General features: G+C 45.7%; 1 protein-coding gene across 1 annotated transcript in view; it reads right to left on the bottom strand.

Annotated features, from left to right (window-relative positions):
• Window positions 1-20,941, bottom strand: part of LOC134354611 (leucine-rich repeat and fibronectin type III domain-containing protein 1-like) — a 321,579-nt gene that overhangs the window by 31,788 nt on the left and 268,850 nt on the right. The window contains exon 2 of the mRNA XM_063063618.1: window positions 5,728-7,135. Coding sequence (XP_062919688.1) covers window positions 5,728-7,118 — 1,391 coding nt within the window. The 5' untranslated portion in view covers window positions 7,119-7,135. The remainder of the gene's footprint in view (window positions 1-5,727; window positions 7,136-20,941) is intronic.

Raw genomic sequence — 20,941 nt, 5'->3', positions numbered from 1 at the left:
GTGTTGTGCCAAACCAAATCAAAAACACCCAAACACTAATCCCTCCGATCTACACCATGTCCATACTCCTCCATCTTCCTCACATCTACATGCATATCCAAACATCTCTGAAAAGCCTCTAATGTATTTGCCTCTACCACCGTACCAGGGAGCACATTCCAGGCATCCACCACTCTCTGAGTAAAAAAACTTACCTCCCACATACCCCTTGAACTACCCCCTCTCACCTTCAATGCGTGCCCTCTGGTATTAGACATTTCAACCCTGGGAAACAGATACTCCCTGTCTACTCTATCTATGTCTCTCATAATCTTATAAACCTCTATCAGATCTCCCCTCAGCCTCCGACACTCCAGAGAAAACAACCCAAGTTTATCCAGCCTCTCATGATAGCCCATTCCCTCTAAGCCAGGCAGCATCCTGGCGAGCCTCTCCTGCACCCTCACCAAAGCCTCGACATCCTTCCTATAGCGGGGAGACCAGAACTGTGTGCAATACTCCAGATGTGATTTAACCAGAGTTTTATAAAGTTGCAACGTAACCTCTTGACTTTTGAACTGAGTGCCTTGACTAATAAGAGCAAGCACCTTCTCATTCTTCACACCATGGGCTTGGGTAAAAGTGGATATTCACCTGATTTTATACTCTTTTAACACATCAGTGTTCAATCTCTCTATTCAAAAACATACTTTAAAATTGTCCCAGATAGTCATGACGCTTTCAGATGACATGAGCCATCCCAGAAGCTTTATTGGCTGGGTTAAATGTGTTGACAGTTGAGCTTACCGTATGGTTCCAGTTTGTGGTTAGTCTGTGGACCATTCCTAGAGGGGGCACACCAGGATGAGATGGACACCAGCTGTAGAAGTATCATTTTGGGAAGTGTGCCAAGGAGTGGCAAATGGACTTTAAATCAGTTAAGGGTGAGGCAATGTATTTTGAAAAGCCCATATGACCATGAGATATTGGAGCAGAATTAGGCCATTTGGTCCATCAAGTCTGCTCCGCCATTTCATCATGGCTGATCCAATTTTCCTCTCAGCCCCAATCTCTTGCCTTCTCCCCATCACCCTTCATGTCCTGACCACTTAATCTATCAACATCTGCCTTGAATGTACCCAGTGACTTGGCCTCCACAGCTGCTGCTGGCAATGAATTCCACAGATTCATCACTCTCTGGCTAAACAAAGTCAAAGATCAAAATTTCAACGTAAATTTTATTATCAGAATAACGCTCTGTCACCATTGACAACCCTGAGATTCAATTTCCAGCAGGCATACTCAGCAAATCTAATAAAACAGCAATTATAGTAGGATTAATGAAAGATTAACCAACGTGCACAGACTGCAAATGCAGATAAAATAAATAGCAATAAATAATGAGAACTTGAGATAATGAGAAAAAGAGTATTTAACATGAGATCATTGGTTGTGGAAACATCTCAATGGATAAGCAAGTGACTGTAGTTATCCCCTTTTATTCAAAAGCTTGAAGGGGTAATAATTGTACTTGAACCTAGTTGTGCAAGTCCTGAGGCACTTGGATCTTCTACCTGATGTCCGGTAGAAGGTCCTGTATCACAGCATAAGATTTATACTATGAATGGGGGAGGGGGGCACTACAGGTGTTATGGACCAGGGTGATCTTGTAGTACAAATCCATTGGCTCTGAAAGCAGAGTCATGGGTAGGTGTGGTGGTGAAAGAGGCATCTACCACATTGGCCTTCATCAATCAGGACACCGTGTAGGAGTTGGGACAATATACTGCAGTTGTACAAGTTGTTAGGAAGGCCACACTTGGAGTACTGTGTGCAATTTTGGTTACCCTGTTATGGGAAAGGTGCAGTTAAACTGGAATTCCCAAAAGGTTAATTTGCAGGATGAGTTGGTGTTAAGGAAGGCAAATGCGATGTTAGCATTCATTTTAGAGGGATAGAATATAAAAGCAAGGATATAATGTTGAGGGTTTATAAAGCCCTGGTGAGCCATCACTGGAGTATTGTGAGCAGTTTTGAGCCCCTCATCTAAGAAAGGATGTGGTGAAACTGGAGAGGGTTCAAAGGAGGTTCACAAAAATGATTCCAGGATTGAATGGCTCATCATATGAGGAGCCTGACGGGTGACCTCACTGAAGTCTATCGAATGGAGGAAGGTCTCGATAGAGCGGATGTGGAGAGGATGTTTCCTCTGGTGGGACAGTCTAAGACCAGAGGACACAGCCCCAGAATAGAGGGGCCTCCTTTCAAAATGGAGATGAAGAGGAATATCTTTAGCCACAGAGTGGTGAATCTGTGGAATGCATTGCCACATGCAATTGTGGAGGCCAAGTCATTGGGTATATTGAAGGTAGTGATCGATAGATTCGTGATTAGTCAGAGCATAAAACGTTGCAGGGAGAAGGCAGGAGATTGGGGCTGAGAGGGAAATGGATCAGCCATGATGAAATGGTGGAGCAGACTTGATGGGCCAAATGGCCTCATTCTGTTCCTTTATCTTAAGGTCTATGAGAGAGCAGAGAGAATTCCTGGGATTTTGCCAGGACTAGGGAGCCTGAGTTACAGGGAGAGACTGACCAGGCTGGGGCTTTATTCCTTGGAACGTAGGAGAATCTTGAAGAAATGTCGCAAATGATGATAGGTGTAAATAAGGTGGATGATAACAGATTTTTCCCCAGCATAGGGTGGGGCATAGATTTAGGGTGCAAGGTTGGGGGCAAAGATTTAAAGGGGAACTGAGAGACTTTTTTTTTTACGCAACGGGTGGTCAGTGTAAGGAATGAGCTGCCAGAGGAAGGTACAATAGTGTGATTTACGAAGTACTTCGAGGGGTACACAGAGGGGTGGGACTTGGAGGGATATGGGCCGAACACAGGAAATTGGGACCAGCCAGGTAGAAATGGACTGGATGGGCCAACGAGCCTGCTTCCCTTCTATTTAGCTCTCTGACTGTGCGTACCATGTACTGGATGGGCCGAGTGGCTTGTATCTGTGCTGGTTTGATCTATGACTGTCTACCATTTACTGGATGGGCCAAGTGGCCTGTATCTGTGCTGGTTTGATCTATGACTGTGCGTACCATGGACTGGATGGGTCAAGTGGCCTGTTTCTGTGCTGTTTGATCTATGACTGTGCGTACCATGGACTGGATGGGCCGAGTGGCCTGTTTCTGTGCTGGTTTGATCAATGGCTGTAATCTGAAGAAGCAGAGAATATCGGAGGTAGTGATGTAGGTGCGAGGTGAACTGATTTTGCTCCTGTGCGTTACCGGGTAGCGGAACTACAGGCAGCCTCCCTGCACGATGTGCCCGAGAGAAATGGAAATATAAAAGCTGTAATGGAGCCACAAGCAGTGGTCGGAGCTGACTGTGAAGACACTTCAGAATTAGCTGGTCTCTCTATTTCACCACTCCACTGACAGGCCCTACCAAGCACAGGACAGATATTAGCGCCACTCCAAATGTAGAACGTTACAGCCATTGGAACAGGCCTTTCAGCCCAATGTCTGTGCTAGCCATGATGCCAAATTACACTCAACCGATCGGCATACGTGTGATTCATATCCCAGCACTCTCTGAATGTGCAATGGACTGTCAAAATCGCTCTTCATTATCTACGTACACCAGCCTGTAGGGCAGTCCATTTCAGCCACTCACTTCTCTCTGTGTTAATGAAGTCAAGTCAAGTTGATTCTCATTTAACTGTTTACATATATACCACCAAATCAGACAACGTTTCCCTGAACCAGAGCATAAAGCACAGTAGTACACATAACACGCATATAACACACAATAATTTAGGAAAGTAAGAATAAAATCTACAGCTGAATCATAAATAAATAAACAAATTAAAGTGCATAAGTTAAGTATTGTCAGGTATAGAACAGATGAAAGGTGACACTTTGAATGTGGCAGGGAGCTCAGAAGCTTAAAGGCCTGAGGGAATAAACTGTTTTCCATCCGACCGTTCTTGTCTTTATGCATTGGAGTCTCCTGCCTGATGGTAAAAGGTAAAAAAGCATGCTGGATGGATGGGTGGGATCCTTGAGGGCCTTGTGTACGCAGTGCTCCTGATCGATATCCCCAATGGATGGTCGGGAGACCCCCATAATTCTCTCAGTCATTTTCACAGTACTTTGTAGGGACATTCAGTCCAATGCTCCGCTATTCCCATACCAGATGGAGATGGAATTTGCAGGACGCTCTCAGTGGTGCTGCTGTAAAATTCATTTAAGATGGTAGGGGAGTCTCGCTTGCCTCCATCTCCTTAGGAAGTGGAGGTGCTGCTGTGCTATCTTGTTTTGTGAGGTGTTATTAAAGGACCAAAGAGGTCATCCTTGATGTGTACTCCCTGGTTCTTGTACTTAACTTTCTCTAGGGAGAAGGTCCTACCCCTCACAACTCTTTTAAAGTTTCCACTTCTCACTTTAAACCTATACACTCTTGGATTTGACATTCCCACCCTGGGAAGAAGTCTCTGACTATCCACCCTACCTCTGCCCCCATAATTTGATAAACAAGGCACCTACTCTCCAAAGTAAACAATCCAATTTGTCCAAAACGTAGGAGATTCTACAGATGCTGGAAATCCAGTGCAACACACGCAAGATGCTGGAGGAACTCAGCAGGTCTATGGAAATGAACAAACAGTTGACATTTCGGGCCAAGACCCTTCTTCAGGACCAAGAAGGAAGGGGGAAAGACGCTAGAATAAAAAGTTGGGGGGAGGAGAAGGAGGATAGCTAGAAGGTGATAGGTGAAGCCAGGTGGGTGGGAAAGGTAAAGGGCTGGAGAGGAAGGAATCTGATAGGAGAGGAGAGTGGACCATAGGAGAAAGGGAAATAGGAGGGGACTTATGGGGAAGTGATAGGCAGGTGAGAAGAGGTAAGAGTCCAGAGAGGGGAATAGGAGAAAAGCAGAGGGGAGGGAAGGGAAAAAATTGTTTACCGGAAGGAGAAATCAATATTCATGCCATCAGATTGGAGGCTAGCCAGACAGAATATAAGTTGTTGCTGCACCACCCTGACGGAGGCCTCATCCTGGCGCGAGTGGAAGCCATGGACCAAAAGCTCGGAATGGGAATGAGAATCGGAATTAAAATGTTTGGCCACTGGGAAGTTCCGCTGTTGGCAGATGGAGCGGAGGTCGTTGATGAAGCGCTCCCCCAATTTATGACGGGTCTCACCAACGTAGAGGAGCGCACCTGTACACCTGCCCGTTAATGCAAACATCTAGGCAGTCAATCACGTGGCAGCAGCCCAATGCATGAAGGCACACAGAGACGGTCAAGAGGTTCAGTTGTCATTCAGACCAAACATCAGGGTGGGGAAGAAATGTGATCTCAGTGTCTTTGACAGTGGGGTGATAGTTGGTGCCTGGCGGGGTGGTTGGAGTATCTCAGAAACTGATCTCCTGGGCTTTTCATGCACAACAGTCTAGAGTTTACGGATAATGGTTGATAAAACAAATAAAAAATCCCATGTATAGCAGTTCTGTGGGTGAAAATGCCTTATTAATGAGAGAAGTCAGAGGAGAATGGCCAGACTGATTCAAGCGACGGTAACTCAAATAACCACATATTACAACAGCGGTGTGCAGAAGAGCATCTCTGAACGTACAATACATTGAACCTCACATGAGAGGTACCTAATAAAGTGGCCGCTGAAATTATATCTCTGTTTCGGCTGTCGACTCCACCTGCACTCAGAGTGTGTCGATAAGGTGCGCTTACCTGTAGACCAGGGTGTTGTCAGTGGAGCTGTTGTACTGAATCTGGTACATGCGGATCCTAGGGATGGGGTGCTGAGAAGGCCACCAGATCAGGGCAGAAGTTGTGCTCAAGTCTGTCACCATCACTTTCCTCTCCTGAGAGCTCTTGGTGTCACTGCTGTTGGAGGAGGAGCCTGATTTAGTGGAGGTGGTGATGTCGGACGATCCGGGGGCAGGCTCTTTCTGCTGGCTGGTGAAGTTGACCAGGTGAGGGAGGGGGATGATCCCAATGGTGAGGTTGGCGGCCGATTCACCCGCGGCGTTGGAGGCGATGCAGGTGAACATGCCGTTGTCCTTGAGTGTGGTGATCAGGATGTCCAGGGTTCCATTGTCGTAGATGATCGTTCTGGATGAGTTAGATACCAGCTTCCCCTCCGGTGAGCTCCAGAGAATGGAGGGATCTGGGTCACCAATGGCCTTGCATTTAAGAGTCACTCCCTGGCCCTCCACCACAAACACCTTGGTAGCCTGAAGCCGAGTTATAAGAGGAGGCTCACAGACAAAGTCCTCTTCGGAGATCGACCAGAAATACTTGCCCATCAAGTGGGGCGGTGACGCACAGGTCTCCAGGTCATCCATCCGGGTTAGTCGTCTGAGCCACAGTAGTTCGCAGTTACAGTGGAGAGGATTACCCCCAAAGCTGAGAGTCAGGGAGAAGTACTGAGCACCCTTGGCGTTGACCAGTAGCTGAGTCCTTAAGAAAAGAGGGTCAGGGGGAAGTTTCTGCAACCTGTTCGAGGTCATGTCCAACCGGGACAACTTGTGCAGGACAGAGAACGTCCCTTCCTCTATGTGGTCGATGAGATTGTGGTCCAAGGTCAAAGTGTTTAGGTTGACCATCTTGGCGATTGCCTCCCAGGGGAAATACTCCAGGTTGTTGTAGGATAGGTCCAGATCTTCAAGGCAGGTGAGGAAGTCGTTGAAGGAACCCTCAGAGATGTGGTGGAGCTGATTGTTGTTGAGGATCAGGTGGCGAAGGTTCACCAGACCCTTCAGGTGCTCATTCACCAGCTTGGTCAGCCTGTTGCTGTCCAGGTGAAGAGCCCGGAGGCCTCGAAGGTCACCGAAGGTCAGTGGCATGATCTGGCTGATGGTATTCCTGGACAAGGTCAGGTGCACCAGGCTGGTCATGTTGGCAAAGTCTTTCTTCCTCACCGTGGTGATGAAGTTATCGGTCAGTCGCAGCTCCACCGTCCTCCGGTCGATTAACGGAGGCACGAAGAGCAGCCCGGTTTTGGCACAGAGGATGGCGAGGGAAGGCGAGAGGTTCTGGCAGATGCAGCGCTTTGGGCAAAGTTGGGCCTTCACGGCCAGGCTGAGCACCAGCAGGGAGAAGAGGAACCGCTCCATCATCAGTCAGACCAGAGGTTCTGTGGAGGAAGAAGAAAGAAGCAGCATTATCAAGAACGAAAGAAATTCTGCAGACCCTGGAAATCCACAGCAACACACCCAAAATATGGAGGAACTCAGCAGGTCAGGCAGCATCTATGTAGAGAAATAAACAGTCAACATTTTGGGCTGTGACTCAGGACAGGAAAGGAAAGGGGAAGAAGCTGGAATAAGGTGATGGGTGGGTGGAGGGAGGGGGAAGGGAAGGAGTACAAACTGGCAGGTGATAGGTGAGACCAGGTAAGGGGGAAGGTGGGAGGCTTGAGGAGGGTGGATGAAGTATGAAGCTAGGAGGTGATAGGCGGAAGAGGTAAGAGACGAAAGAACAAGAAATCTGATGCTCCAAGATAGGGGACCATGGGTAAAAGAGAAGGAGGAGGGAGGTGATGGGCAGGTGAGGAGGAGAGAAGGGGTAAAGGGGGGGTTAGGATGGGGAATGGAAGAGAGTAAGAGGAGCAATTACCGAAAGTTGGAGAACATTGCTGTTCATGCCATCAGGTTGGAGGCTACCCAGACAGAACATGAGGAGTTGCTGCTCCCAACTTTGAGAGGCCTCATCATGACAGTGGAGGAATCCGTGGACAGACACGTCGGAATGGGAAGTTGGATTGAAATGGGTGACCACTGGGAAGTCCTGGCTTTTGTGGCGGACGGAGCAAAAACGCTCGACGAAGCAGTCCCACAACTATGTCAGCATTAGACACCTTTGAAGACAAGTCTACCCAATACCATGGTGCCGCTCACCTTGATGTGTCAGAGGCCCCACTATTTGACACAATAGAGCCTCTTCTCAGCATGTGGGTCTAATCAAATCCTGCTCCTACCTGACTGCTCTTCGTGCTAAGCAGTTCCTTCCGATTAGATTAGATTACTTTGTCACATAGATTCCTTAAGGTTGTTTTAGCCAGGAGTGGTAATGGGGATAAGCTCCCACTACCTATTAAATGTTCCCAATGGCATGCACCTCAAATAGCCTCTGACAACCAAGTCCAGCTCCTGGCCTTCGCGTGTAGCTCAGCTACTCAGCCCGGTGGAACAGTTTCCACTGACAGGAGAAAGGACAAAGGTGGGTTACTGGCACCTGAAAACCAGTCGCTTCAGACAGATGGATTTATCAGCTGTGATCAGCAGCTCACCTAGGAGAAGGTAAAACTCTGATCTCAAACCTCCGCTGCTTTACGGCTATACCCACTTATGGGGAAGGCTTCAGGAGTAAATCCTGGGGGGGAGTTAAATAAAGGAGCTAAAGTCCCTGAGGCAGACCTACGTTGAGTTCAATATTGACTGGGAACACCTGCGACACCTCTGGTGCCAAACTGTATCAGTCTCTGCCATTCCTTTGTGTTCATCAGACGTATGGTGAGGGGGAGTTTGCTACACAGGCAACAGCTCGCTCTCCATATTGTACTGGCCTGGCTGCCTATTTACAACATCTACGGTCAGGCCCAGCCGGCAGAGGCCGACAGAGGCCTCAGAGTTTGTTACGTACACCAGGGTTTAATGGAACTCCTTGTGCACTGGAAATTCATGGAATAAACAGTGTGTATGGCAATAAATGCAACAATAAATACAAACAATAAATAAATGAAAGCGTATAGAGGAAATTTACAAGGACAAACAAGAGAAAATCTGCAGATGCTGGAAATTAAAGAAACACACACACAGTGCTGGAGGAACTCAGCAAGTCAGGCAGCATCTGTGGAAAAAAGCAAACAGTTGGCATTTCAGGCTGAGACCCTTCATCAGGACTGGAGGAAAAAAGATGATGTTGCTTGTTCCATACTCTCACCACCCTGTAAGTGAAGAAGTTAACCTGAAGGGGAACTTCTTCACTTACAGGGTGGTGAGAGTATGGAACAAGCTGCCAGAGGGAGTGGTGGTTGCAGGCTTGATTTCAACATTGAAGAGAAGTTTGGATAGGTACATGGATGAGAGGGGTATGGAGGGCTATGGTTCAGGTGCAGGTCAATGGAATGAGACAGAATAACAGTTTGGCATGGCAAGATGGGCCGAAGGGCCTCTTTTTGTGCTACGGCGCTCCGTGACTCTGTGACTCTAATAACAAGCATAATCAGAGGACACAGCCTCAGAAAAGAGGGACATCCATTTAGAATGGAGATAAGGAGGTATTCCTTCAGCCAGAGAGTGGGGAATCTGTGGAATTTGTTGCCACGGGCAGCTATGGAAGCCAAGTCATTGGGAATATTTAAGACAGAACTTGATAGGTTCTTGAATAGGGCATGAAGGAATACAGGGAGAAGGTAGGAGATTGAGGCTGAGAGCAGACTTGATGAGCTAAATGGCTTAATTCTGTTCCTATATCTTACGGTCATGAAATGGGACAGAGATCTGAAGCCGGGCAAACAGACATGCTGTGGTGACAATAACAGAATAACTGAGAGCCCGTGATTGGCCATATTGAAACCCCATTGGTAAGCATCGCGCTATTGCTGCCATTGTACAACAGACTTACGGTGGAAGAAAATGTCTACGGACAGCCAACCCTGTGAAAATGTTCTACAGAGGCTCAATACAGAATGAGTCATGCGTTTGTTATGACAGAAAAGGCCACACACGGTGGTTAGTACTGCTCTTTACCTTTCAAAGTGTAAACTAAATTGATTATCAAAGTTTATTCATTTTCTTGCGGGCATACTCAATAAATCCAATAGTCATAATAGAATCAATGAAAGAGTGCACCAACAGGGTGAGCAACCAGTGTGAAAGAGACAACAAACCGAGCAAATACAAAAAAAAAGACAAAATAGTAATAATTAGACCATAAGATAGGACAGAATTGGGCTATTTGGCCCATCAGGTCTGTTCTGCCATTTCATTATGGCTGATCCAATATTCCTCTCCGCCCCAACCTCTTGCCTTCCCCCTGTATCTCTTCATGCCCTGACCAATAAAGAATCTATCAACCTCTGCCTTAAATATACCCAATGACTTGGCCTCCACAGGTGTCTGTGGCAACAAATTTCCTAGATTCACCACTCTGACTAAAGAAATTTTTCCCCATTTACATTCTGAAAGGACACCCCTCTATTCTGAGGATGTCCTCTGTTCTTAGACGCTCCTTCCTTAGAAAGAATCCTCTCCACGTACACTCTATCAAGACCTTTCACCATTCGATAAGTTTCAATGAGGTTACCCCTCATTCTTCTAAATTCTAGTGAATACAGGCGCAGAGCCATTAAACATTCTTCATATGACAAGCATTCAATCCTGAAATAATTTTTGCAAACCTCCTTTGCACCCTCTCCAGGTCAGCACATCCTTTCTAAGATTAAAGGGCCCAAACCTGCTCACAACACTCCAAAGAGAAGCCTCACCAGTGCTTTGTAACATCCTTGCTTTTTTATCCTCTTGAAATGAATGCTAACATCACACCACATACTCAATTGTGCAAATTAACCTTTAGGGAATCCTGCACAAGCACCTCCAAGTCCGTTTGCACCTCAGCTTTTTTTGTATTTTCTCTCCATTTAGAAAATAGTCAACACTTTCATTTCTTCTACTGAAGTGCGTGACCACACACTTCCCAAACACTATCCCATCTGACACTTCTTTGCCCACTCTCCTAACCTGTCCAAGTCCTTCTGTAGCCTCTCACTTCCTCAAAACTACCTGCCCCTCCACCTATCTTTATATTGTCTGCAAACTTTGCAACAAAGCCATCAATTCCATCATCCAAATCATTGACATATAACGTATAAAGAATCAGTCCCAACACAAACCCCAATGGAACACTGCTAATCATCAGCAGCTAACCAGAAAGGGCTCCCTTTATTCCCACTCTTTGCCTCCTAATAAATAAATAAACAATAAATATCGAGAATATGAGATAAAGAGTGCTTGAAAGTAAATCCATAGATTGTGGGAACATTTCAGTGATGGGGTAAGTGAAGTTGAGTGAAGTTATCCACACTGGTTCAGGAACCTGATGGTTGTGGGGTAATAACTGTTCCTGAACCTGGTGGTGTGGGACCTGAGGCTCATTGTGGTGAGTGAAGTTATCCACACTGGTTCAGGAGCCTGATGGTTGTGGGGTAATAACTGTTCCTGAACCTGGTGGTGTGGGACCTGAGGCTCATTGTGGTGAGTGAAGTTATCCACACTGGTTCAGGAGCCTGATGGTTGTGGGGTAATAACTGTTCCTGAACCTGGTGGTGTGGGACCTGAGGCTCATTGTGGTGAGTGAAGTTATCCACACTGGTTCAGGAGCCTGATGGTTGTGGGGTAATAACTGTTCCTGAACCTGGTGGTGTGGGACCTGAGGCTCATTGTGGTGAGTGAAGTTATCCACACTGGTTCAGGAGCCTGATGGTTGTGGGGTAATAACTGTTCCTGAACCTGGTGGTGTGGGACCTGAGGATCATTGTGGTAAGTGAAGTTATCCACACTGGTTCAGGAGCCTGATGCTTGTGGGGTAATAACTGTCCCTGAATCGGGTGGCCTGGGTCCTGAGGTCTCACAAGGCTGTGTAGTGAAGACACGTCTGCCATGATGGATTCCAAAATACAAGTCAGGGAACAGATCGTTGGTCACAGAAAGAGTTTGGTCCACAGCGTGCTGGCAGTAAGCTTCCCCACAAGATCAGACCAGAGAACAGGAGAGCATGGCTGTGAACACAAGGACTGAGAGCAGCCACAAATCCTGGGTGCCAATATCTTTGAGGATCTATCCTGGGCCCAACGTATTGATGCAGCTACAAAGAAGGTATGGCAGTGGCTATATTTCATTCGGAGTTTGAGGAGATTTTGTACCAAAGACACTTGCAAATTTCTACAGATGTACCATACAGAGCATTCTAACTGGCTGCGTCAGCGTCTGGTATGGCCAGGGGGCTACTGCAGAGGATTAACATGAGCTGCAGTGAGCTGTAAACTCAGTCAGCTCCATCACAGGCACTAGCCTCTGTAATATCCAGGACATCATCCAGGACCAATGCTGCAAAAAGGCAGCGTCCATCATTAGGGACCCCCACCACCTCTTCTCATAGCTACCATTAGGAAGAAGGTACAGAAGCCTGAAGGCACACACTCAGAAACAGCTCCTTCCCCTCTGCCATCTGATTGCTGAATGGTTATTGAACCTATGGACATGACCTCACTAACTTTTTTGGTGCTACTTATTTAACTACAAACATTTGTATTATGTATACACTTTAATTCACGGTTTTCATTATTATGAATTGCATAATAATGCTGCATAATAACAGATTTCATGACAAGTCTTGGTGATATCCAATCTGACTTTGACATGTGGATCCCGGATCAGCCTCGGATGGACCCAGCAATAGACATCAAACTCGACTCGAGTGATTGCAATACTAGCATAGGCAGGCTCTGGGGCAACCAAGCCAGGGTTCCTCAGACACATTTGTGGTTCTCATGCTTGCCCATGTCAAACAGACCTGAATCTCCCTGCTGCCACCTTTCCCAAGCTACCGTATGGAAATCACTGCCACATCCTCGGGGAAGGTTTTGCAATAAGCAGCAAGGAGCACTTCTCCTCGAGTGATTCATGGGTGAGGCAGAGAGAGGAAGTGGAAGGTGACAGGGTGTCAGCAGCACCTCAAGCTTAGGAGGCTCGAGCTTTGAAATAATTAGATACAAATTGCAAGTCTGCAGATCAGACCGGCTTCATCAATAAATGATGAGTTCTGAAAAAGGCAATGCCTGTTGTGTGAGTTTAATATGGAGATTGCTGTTTGAAAGCATGGATTAAAGAGTGCCTGAAACCCATGATTGATTACAGAACTGTACGAGTGTTATCATTATCCAAACTGTTCCTGCCTGGCTAACACTGTTTATATTTTCATCCTAATTCTGCAGGAGGTGTGGGTAACACTAGAGCAGAGTTTCCCAATCTGGGCTCCACGGGTAATGCAATGGGTGGAAACATGTGTATAATTCACAACCACCCACATTGAGTTGGGGTTCACTTTAAGAGGCTGATCTGAGGTGACGACACGATGTTGTGACGTTTTTTTACCGCGTTTTATGTTCTGTGCTTGGTTGGGAATAAAGAAGTTGTTACAGTTTCCCTTAAACGTAAAATGTCTCTGCTGTTTTAGTTACAAAAACCTACAATGATATTGGTCCATGGCATAAAAAAAGTTTGGAACCCCTGCATGAGAGTGTGAGTTTCAACAGGAGATATGGGCTTACACTAGAGCTGTGGACTCAAAAGTGTGAGTTTACCCAAGATGTGTCAGTTCACACAAGAGATATAGATTCGGGGGTTCCCAACCTTTTTTATGCCATGGACCATTACCATTAAGCAAGGGGTCCATGGACCCCAGGTTGGAACCCCTGTAAAAGTCTCTTTAAGGATCAACTTTATTCACCTTCTATTACATGTATTAGGAATTCACTGCGAACTGTGCTAAACTCTGCCCCATCCTTGGTTAGGGGGCTTTTGGTGCCTTGTGCTCAGTTCTGGTCACTCCATTACAGGACGGAAGTGGAGAAGGTGCAGAAGTTCACCAGGGTGCCTCTACTACCATACTAGGCATACACCACTCTGAGTAAAAAAACTTACCCCTTCAGATCCCCTTTGAACCTACCCCCTCTCACCTTCAATGCATGCCCTCTGGTTTTTGACATTTCTACCCTGGGAAACAGATACTCTCTGTCCACTCTATCTATGCCTCTCATAATCTTATAAACCTCTATCAGATTGCCCGCTCCCTCAGCCTCTGGTACTCTGGAGAAAAAAAACCCAAGTTTATCTTGTGATAGTACATGCCCTCTAAACCAGGCAGCATCCTGGTAAACCTCTTCTCCAAAGCCTCAACATCCTTCCTATAGTGGGGCGAGAGAACAGTATGCAATAATCCAGATGTGGCCCCACCAGATTTCTGTAAATTTGCAACATAACCTCTTGACGTTTGAACTGTATTGCGTTCCAACACATCACTAGCACTGTGCTGCTCATGTGACCCTCTGAGATGGAACATATTTGAGGGGTTGAGGGGTTTCAAAGAGGTTATACTTCCCAAAGTCCAACTCTACGTCCCCGTTGTGAGAGATGGAGAAGGGTAAGGCCAGCCAGCAGGGCTCTGGTAAAGCTATACAGGCCAATCCCTGTACAGCGGATACAATGGATTGCAGAATCGTTGATGAACTCCAACCGTGCCATCGACTTCAGAGAATGACTGTGATGGGAGGTTATCGATGGCCGATGCTCCACTGGGATCTAAAGGCCCAAGAGAAAGGGGGTTTATAATATTTTGAGAGGCATAGATGGAACAGACAGTTGGATTCTTGTTACTTAGGATAGAAATCAGCCTCAGAATAGAGGGACATTCATTTAGAACGGAGATGAGGAGGCATTCCTTTAGCCACAGAGTGATGAAACTGTGGAATTCAATGCCACAGGTGGCCGTGGAGACCAACCCATTGGGTATATTTAAGGCAGAAGATTGATAGACTCTTGATTAGTCAGGGCATGAAAGGGGACGGGAAGAAGTGAGGAGATTGGGGCTGAGAGGGAAATGGATCAGCCATGATGAAATTGTGGAGCAGACTCGATGGGCCAAATGGATGAATTTTGCTCCAATATCATATGGTCTAAATCTAAAATACTGGAGGATGTACATTTAAAGGTTGGAGAGGGAGGGTTGAGAGAAGATGTGCTGGCTATTTTTTTAAACACATAATATGTGATTGGTTCCTGGAACAGATTGCTGGGGGGACAGGTGGAAACAGATTGGATATGAGGTGTTAGATATGAATAGGCACGGAATGAAGGGATATGGACTACGCGTAGGCAGAAAAGATTTCATTTAATTCAGCATTGTGTTCAGCACAGTCATTGCGGGCTATAGGGCCTGATCGTATGCTGTACTGGTCTATGATCTGACTGTGGGCTTACATTGTGTACCTAACATTTCAGTAATAATTGGATAATCTTATAACTATGTATTGTTTGATTAAGCATTGTTTGTTGTTTACATAATTCATTGTGGTTATTTGTAAAAAATATGTAAGTCGCATACGTCATGATACCACCACGTGATACAAGCACACCTTGCTTACGGTAAAGAACAAATTTAGACTCACATCCCTCAGCTCCTTGCTTTTCTTCTTTTGAAGCTACAAAACATAAAAGAGGCGACGAGGTATTTTTAAAGCGAACCTGGGACAACCATCTACCTGTTGAATTGCAGTGAGAAGTTTGAGTTTTTAAAAAAAGCAGTGCGGCACATGTTCTTCAGAGGGGAAGACACGATCGAGTTTTAAAAAAATAGAAATTGGAGAACTCACGGGTTCATAAACTATACCAAACGGTAATAATAAAAAGGGTAGAAATGGCTGGATACATCGGAAAGATAGACCTGTTCAATTGCACAGTAGATAACTGGCTTGTATACAGAGCTAATTTGTTAATATACACGGATTTCAATACAAAAGAAAAAATGGCTGGGGTTGCTTAGCACTCTCATGCAAGAGTGTTTATTCGGTGTGTCAAAAAAGTCAAACTTGCAAAAATTAGCAAAAATAGTGAAAAGAAAACTGACAATATTTATAAAAAGATATCTCCCAGAAATCACAATTATAGCTACATGCTATGTCCAGTATAAAAATCCTGGCAGCTTGATCTCTGTCTGTCTTACCAAGAGTGACCTGCTCATAATTTTTACACCAGGACATACAATACTGTCTTTAATTACCCACAAGGTTAACTTGAAACTACACATGAATTAGAATATGTTGCATCCCACAATGAGTTACAATCATTACAAAATAAACAGCAATGTCTACATTAAATGCAGTATACAAACAACATGTACCCATTTACACATCCTCATTACTAAAGAAATGGAATATTCTGCTGTGTTTGGTGGGAAAAGCATCATAAAGCCAAACTGAGCCTATCAGCTTGGTTTAGGACCCATTATAAGAATATAGCAGAGAAGATACTGGAGTGCTCACACTCAGTGTAATGACAGCAAAATGACAAAGCTGTGCGTGCATGTGTGCGTGCACAAAATTGAGAGGAAATTTGATAGAGGTATACAAGATTATGAGGGGTATAGATAGGGTAAATGCAAGCAGGGATTCTCCACTGGGACTACAACCAGAGGTCACGGGTTAAGAGTGAAAGGTGAAAAGTTTAAGGGGAACATGAGGGGAAACTTCTTCACTCAGAGGGTGATAAGAGTGTGGAAAGAGCTGCCATTTGAAGCAGTGCATGCAAGCTCGATTTCAAAGTTTCAGCGAGGTTCGGATAGGTACGTGGATGGTAGGGGTATGGACGGCTATGGTCCTGGTGCAGGTCGGTGGGAGTACAAAATTGAAATGGCTTTGACATGGACCAGATGGGCCAAAGAGTCTGTTGCTGGGCTGTACTTTGCTATGACTCTATGTGTACGGAGAGCGTTTACCGAGCGTTCTCCATCACATAATTGAACGGTATTTGAAAGCAAGTGAAATAGCCAATGACAAACAAGTACCTGTGCTGCACTGGTCTATGTATACTTACAGTGAGGGAGTGAGGCTGGGAACTTGGTGTGTAAAGCCAGAGGTAAATCCAAGGCCAGAGCTTACAACATGACCAGAAGAGCAGGACAGCAGAGGAGTGGGGCGTGTTTTAGAATTCAACAAATAATAATACTAAAAAAGGGAAAATCAAGCATGAGAGGAACATAAAAATGAACATTGGAGGCCTCAGCAGACACAGGGAGAGGAGGTGACGACTAAGGCTCCCCTACGCACAAGGAGAGAGAACATAGAATGGAGATCAATGACAGAAAAAGTCCACCCCCTCAGAGTGTGTCATCACAGAATAACTTCCAGAAATACTGGAGAATCATGGATCTGGAACAAAAGAGAACTTAAAAGAAATTAATATCAGTAAAGAAATGCTGCACCCTGATGAGCCCAAGGCAGATGAATCCAGGAGACTCAGTGATCTGCATCGCCGAATTTAGAAACAGGAGGCTGTGGAGATTCTAGATGCTCTAGTTATCATTTTCCAAATGTCTACAGATTTTGGAATGGTTCCTGAAGACTGGGGTGTTGGCAGATGACATAAGAGTGGAGAAAGGAAACAAGGTGGCAGGGTAGCGTAGTGGCCAGCACAACGTTTTACAGTACTGGCAATCTGGTTCAGGTCCCACCGCCACCTGTCAGGAGTTTGTATGTTCTCCCCGTGACCGCGTTGGTTTCCTCCAGGTGCTCCAGTCTCCTCCCACAGTCCAAAGCCACACCCAGTTTGTAAGTTAATTTGTCATTGTCAAATGTCCCCTGATTAGGCTGGGGTTAAATCGGGGGATTGCTGGGCGGTGAGGCTCAAAGGGCTGGAAGGGCCTGTTCCTCACTGTATCTCAATAAATCAATCAATCAATCAATAAATAAAGGAAGCAGAAAAAGGAGCATTTGACGGCTCTGGGCATGTATTTACTGGAGTTTTAGAAGAAGGAGAGAGGTTTGAAACAATCCAAATATTGAGAGGCCTACATAGAGTGGAGTAGGGAGAATGTTTCCTACAGTGGGGGAATCTAGGACCAGAGGGAACAGTCTCAGAATAGAACAACTTTTTAAAACAAAGATGAGGAGGAACTTCTTTAGGAATTTCATAGGGTGGGGAATCTGTGGAATTCGTTGCCACAGTTGGCTGTGGAGGCCAAGTCATTGGGTATATTTAAAGTGGAGGTTGATAGGTTCTTGATTAGTCAGGGCATCAAAGGGGATAGGGAGAAGACAGGAGAATTGGATTGAGAGGGACCATAACCAGTCATGATGGAATGGTGAAGTAGATGGGCTGAATGGCCTAATTATGCTCCTATATCTTATGGCTTTATAATCTTGGTCATAGGGGAAGAGATGAAATTTATGACAGGTTTAGAGTGAGTAATGTTGGTTGAACAAAATCAGATTGTTTTCATGAAAGGAGAAATTGTTTGACCTATTGGAATGTTTTTGAGAATGTGCAACGAAGATGAGTGGAACTGGAGGTGGGGTTGTATGTGGATTTCTTAAAGGGAATATCTCACACAGAGGTTAATGCCCAGGTTAGAGCACATGGTGTTAATGTTTACGTCGACAGAGCCTCTGTGAGACAATACCTGGATGATGGCATAAGATGTCAGTCTCCTGATCTAAATGACAAGGAAATGCAGCAAAGACTCATCTGCCTTCTGGGAGAAGATACAGGAGCCAGACCCAAGAGCAGCTGCTTCACACTGCTGTCAGACTCCTGAACCAGTTTCCCCCTCCCGGTGAGATTCAACATGTAGTAGGCCCTTCCAGCCCTTTGAGCCACACTGACCAGCAATCCCCCCCATTTAATCCAGGACAATTTACAATGATCGGTTAACCTACCAACCGGTATGTCTTTGGAAACCAGAAAATCCGGAGGAAACCCACACGGTCCAGAGAGAAGGTACAAACGCCTTACAGGCAGTGGCCAAAATCGAGGAGGCTGCAAGGCCCACAGCAGGAGAGGTTAGGCTGGCCCCCACCCCTAAGAGGGATATTGATTCGGAGGATGAGGACCTGGATGTGTGGTATATGCTGCCTTTTGCTAACTCCCCATGGATTGAGGAAGCCCTTCTCCCGCCGAGTCAGGTGAAGCGGGGGACAGCCTGGGTTGCAGTGGGACCCTGCAAAGGCTGAAGCGAGGCTTGGCCACGGGAAAGAGGGGTCCAAGTTGCAGGCGGGCATGTGGGCCGGGGGAGGTCTCGCCAGGTAGACCAGCAGTCTCCCCAATAGTGTCTGAACCTGAAGAGTTAGGTTAGGGGGTATGGAGGTCTCAGAGAATTAGGAGACCACTGGATAGGCTGGCCTACGTAGCACCAGGGGAACAGAGTGTGACCCCTACTGTTTTGTGGTGCTATGTCACTGCCTTTTACACCTGGATTAGGCTTTGTGTTTTGCAGGAAGGGTTGCCGAATTATCTCAACATCATGAGGACATGACTAAATTTGGTGGGTGGAGAGTGTAACACGCTGTAAGGGTTCACTGCTAATGTAATGGCCTCTCTGTAATGTTTCGCTGCTAAGGTAATAGTTTCTCTGTAGCAGCAAAGTTTGGGTTATGACTAGAGATAACGGGACCTTTGGAATGTCTGCTAGCCAATGAGAGGCATGTTGTTCTTTCTTGTGGGTCTGGGAGCAGGGATTTCGCGGTCATGTGTCGGTGAGAGATGAAGAGAGAAAACACGAATAGAAAGAGTTGGTGGACCGCTGGACGGAGTGGACTCGGAACGAGGGTCCGACGGTCAGCGACGCTCGGAGGAGGTCAATGGGGGACTAATGGATGATTCTGTGACCTCCAACGTGCACCTTAGACTGTTTCATTAAAATGGGCCCTTTTTCGTTTTATTTTCTTTACTAACCCTATAGTCCGATCAAGATTTATAAAGTTCAATCGTTTAATTGCATGCGGTATACTGTCTGATGTTTTGTGGTTCAGATTTGTAACTGGGCAACACATCATGCAACATCCACACAAACGAGGTTTCTCAGTTTGGCAGCCAAAGGCTGTCTTACTCTAGACAAACGCAAGCTGGCCGAACCTAGGGGTTACGTATAACTCACTGTAATTTACAATTGCTTGTAATTATTTATTGCATTGTACTGCTGCCGCAAAACAACAGATTTCCTGACACATGCCAGTGATAATAACCTGATTCTGATTTTGGAAAGATGTGTCACTATCAAGGGGCTGTTTGATTAGAGTGTAGATTTGATTTTATTCGGTACACCTGTAACCTGCTCGTTAATGCCAATACCTAATCAGCCAATCACATGGCAGCAACTCAATGCATAAATGCATGCAGACATGGTCCAGAGGTTCAGTTGTTGTTCAGACCAAACATCAGGATGGGGAAGAAATGTGATCCAAGTGACTTTAACCATGGAATAATTGTTGGTGCCAGATGGGGTGGTTTGAGTATCTCAGAAACTGTAGAACTACTGGGGGTTTTCACAAATAACAGTCTCTAAAGCGGGGGCCCCCAACCTCAGATCCACAGACCCCTCGGTTAATTGTAAGGCTCCATGACATCAAACAGGTTGGGAACCCCCACTTAAAAGTTTACAGAGAATGCTGTGAACTTTTAAAAAATCTATTAAGCATCAGTTTTGTGGATGAAAACGTCTTGTTAATGAGGGAGGTGAGAGGAGAATGGCAGAATGGTTCGAGCTAACAAGAGGGTAACAGTAACTCAAGTAACCCGGTGTTACAACAGTGGTGTGCAGAACAGCATCTCTGAATGCTCAACACTTCGGACCTTGAAGTGGATGGGCTACAGCAGCAGAAGACCACGAACCCTTAGACTGAGCATGTTTACACCATCACTGATACAGGAAAGCAACATCCATCATCAGGGACCCCCACTGCCCAGGACATGCTCTCTTCTCACTGCTGCCATCAGGAAGAAGGTACAGGAGCATCAACATTCACACCACCAGGTTCAGGAACAGTTATTACCTCTCAAACACCAGGCTCACTCACCCCATCACTGAACTGTTCCCACAACCTGTAGACCAGGGCTTTCCAACCTTTTTTATGCCATGGACCCCGACTAATAACCGAGGAATCTGTGGACCCTGAGTTGGGACCACTGCTGGGTACTCACTTTCAAGGACTCTTCATTTCATGTTCTCAATATTGATTGCTTATTTATTTATTATTATTTTGTTTTTTTTGTTTTAATTGTATTTACTGTGAATGCCTGCAGAAAATGGAATCTCAGAGTTGTATATAATGACAAATAAGTACTTCGATAATACAGTATATTTACTTTGAATTTTTTGAATCTAACTTAGA

The sequence above is a fragment of the Mobula hypostoma genome, chromosome 12, assembly GCF_963921235.1.
Source record: "Mobula hypostoma chromosome 12, sMobHyp1.1, whole genome shotgun sequence".
In the NCBI taxonomy this organism is placed as follows: domain Eukaryota; kingdom Metazoa; phylum Chordata; class Chondrichthyes; order Myliobatiformes; family Myliobatidae; genus Mobula; species Mobula hypostoma.
The sequence above is the reverse complement of the archived record's forward strand: the minus strand, read 5'-3'. Positions and strand labels throughout refer to the sequence as shown.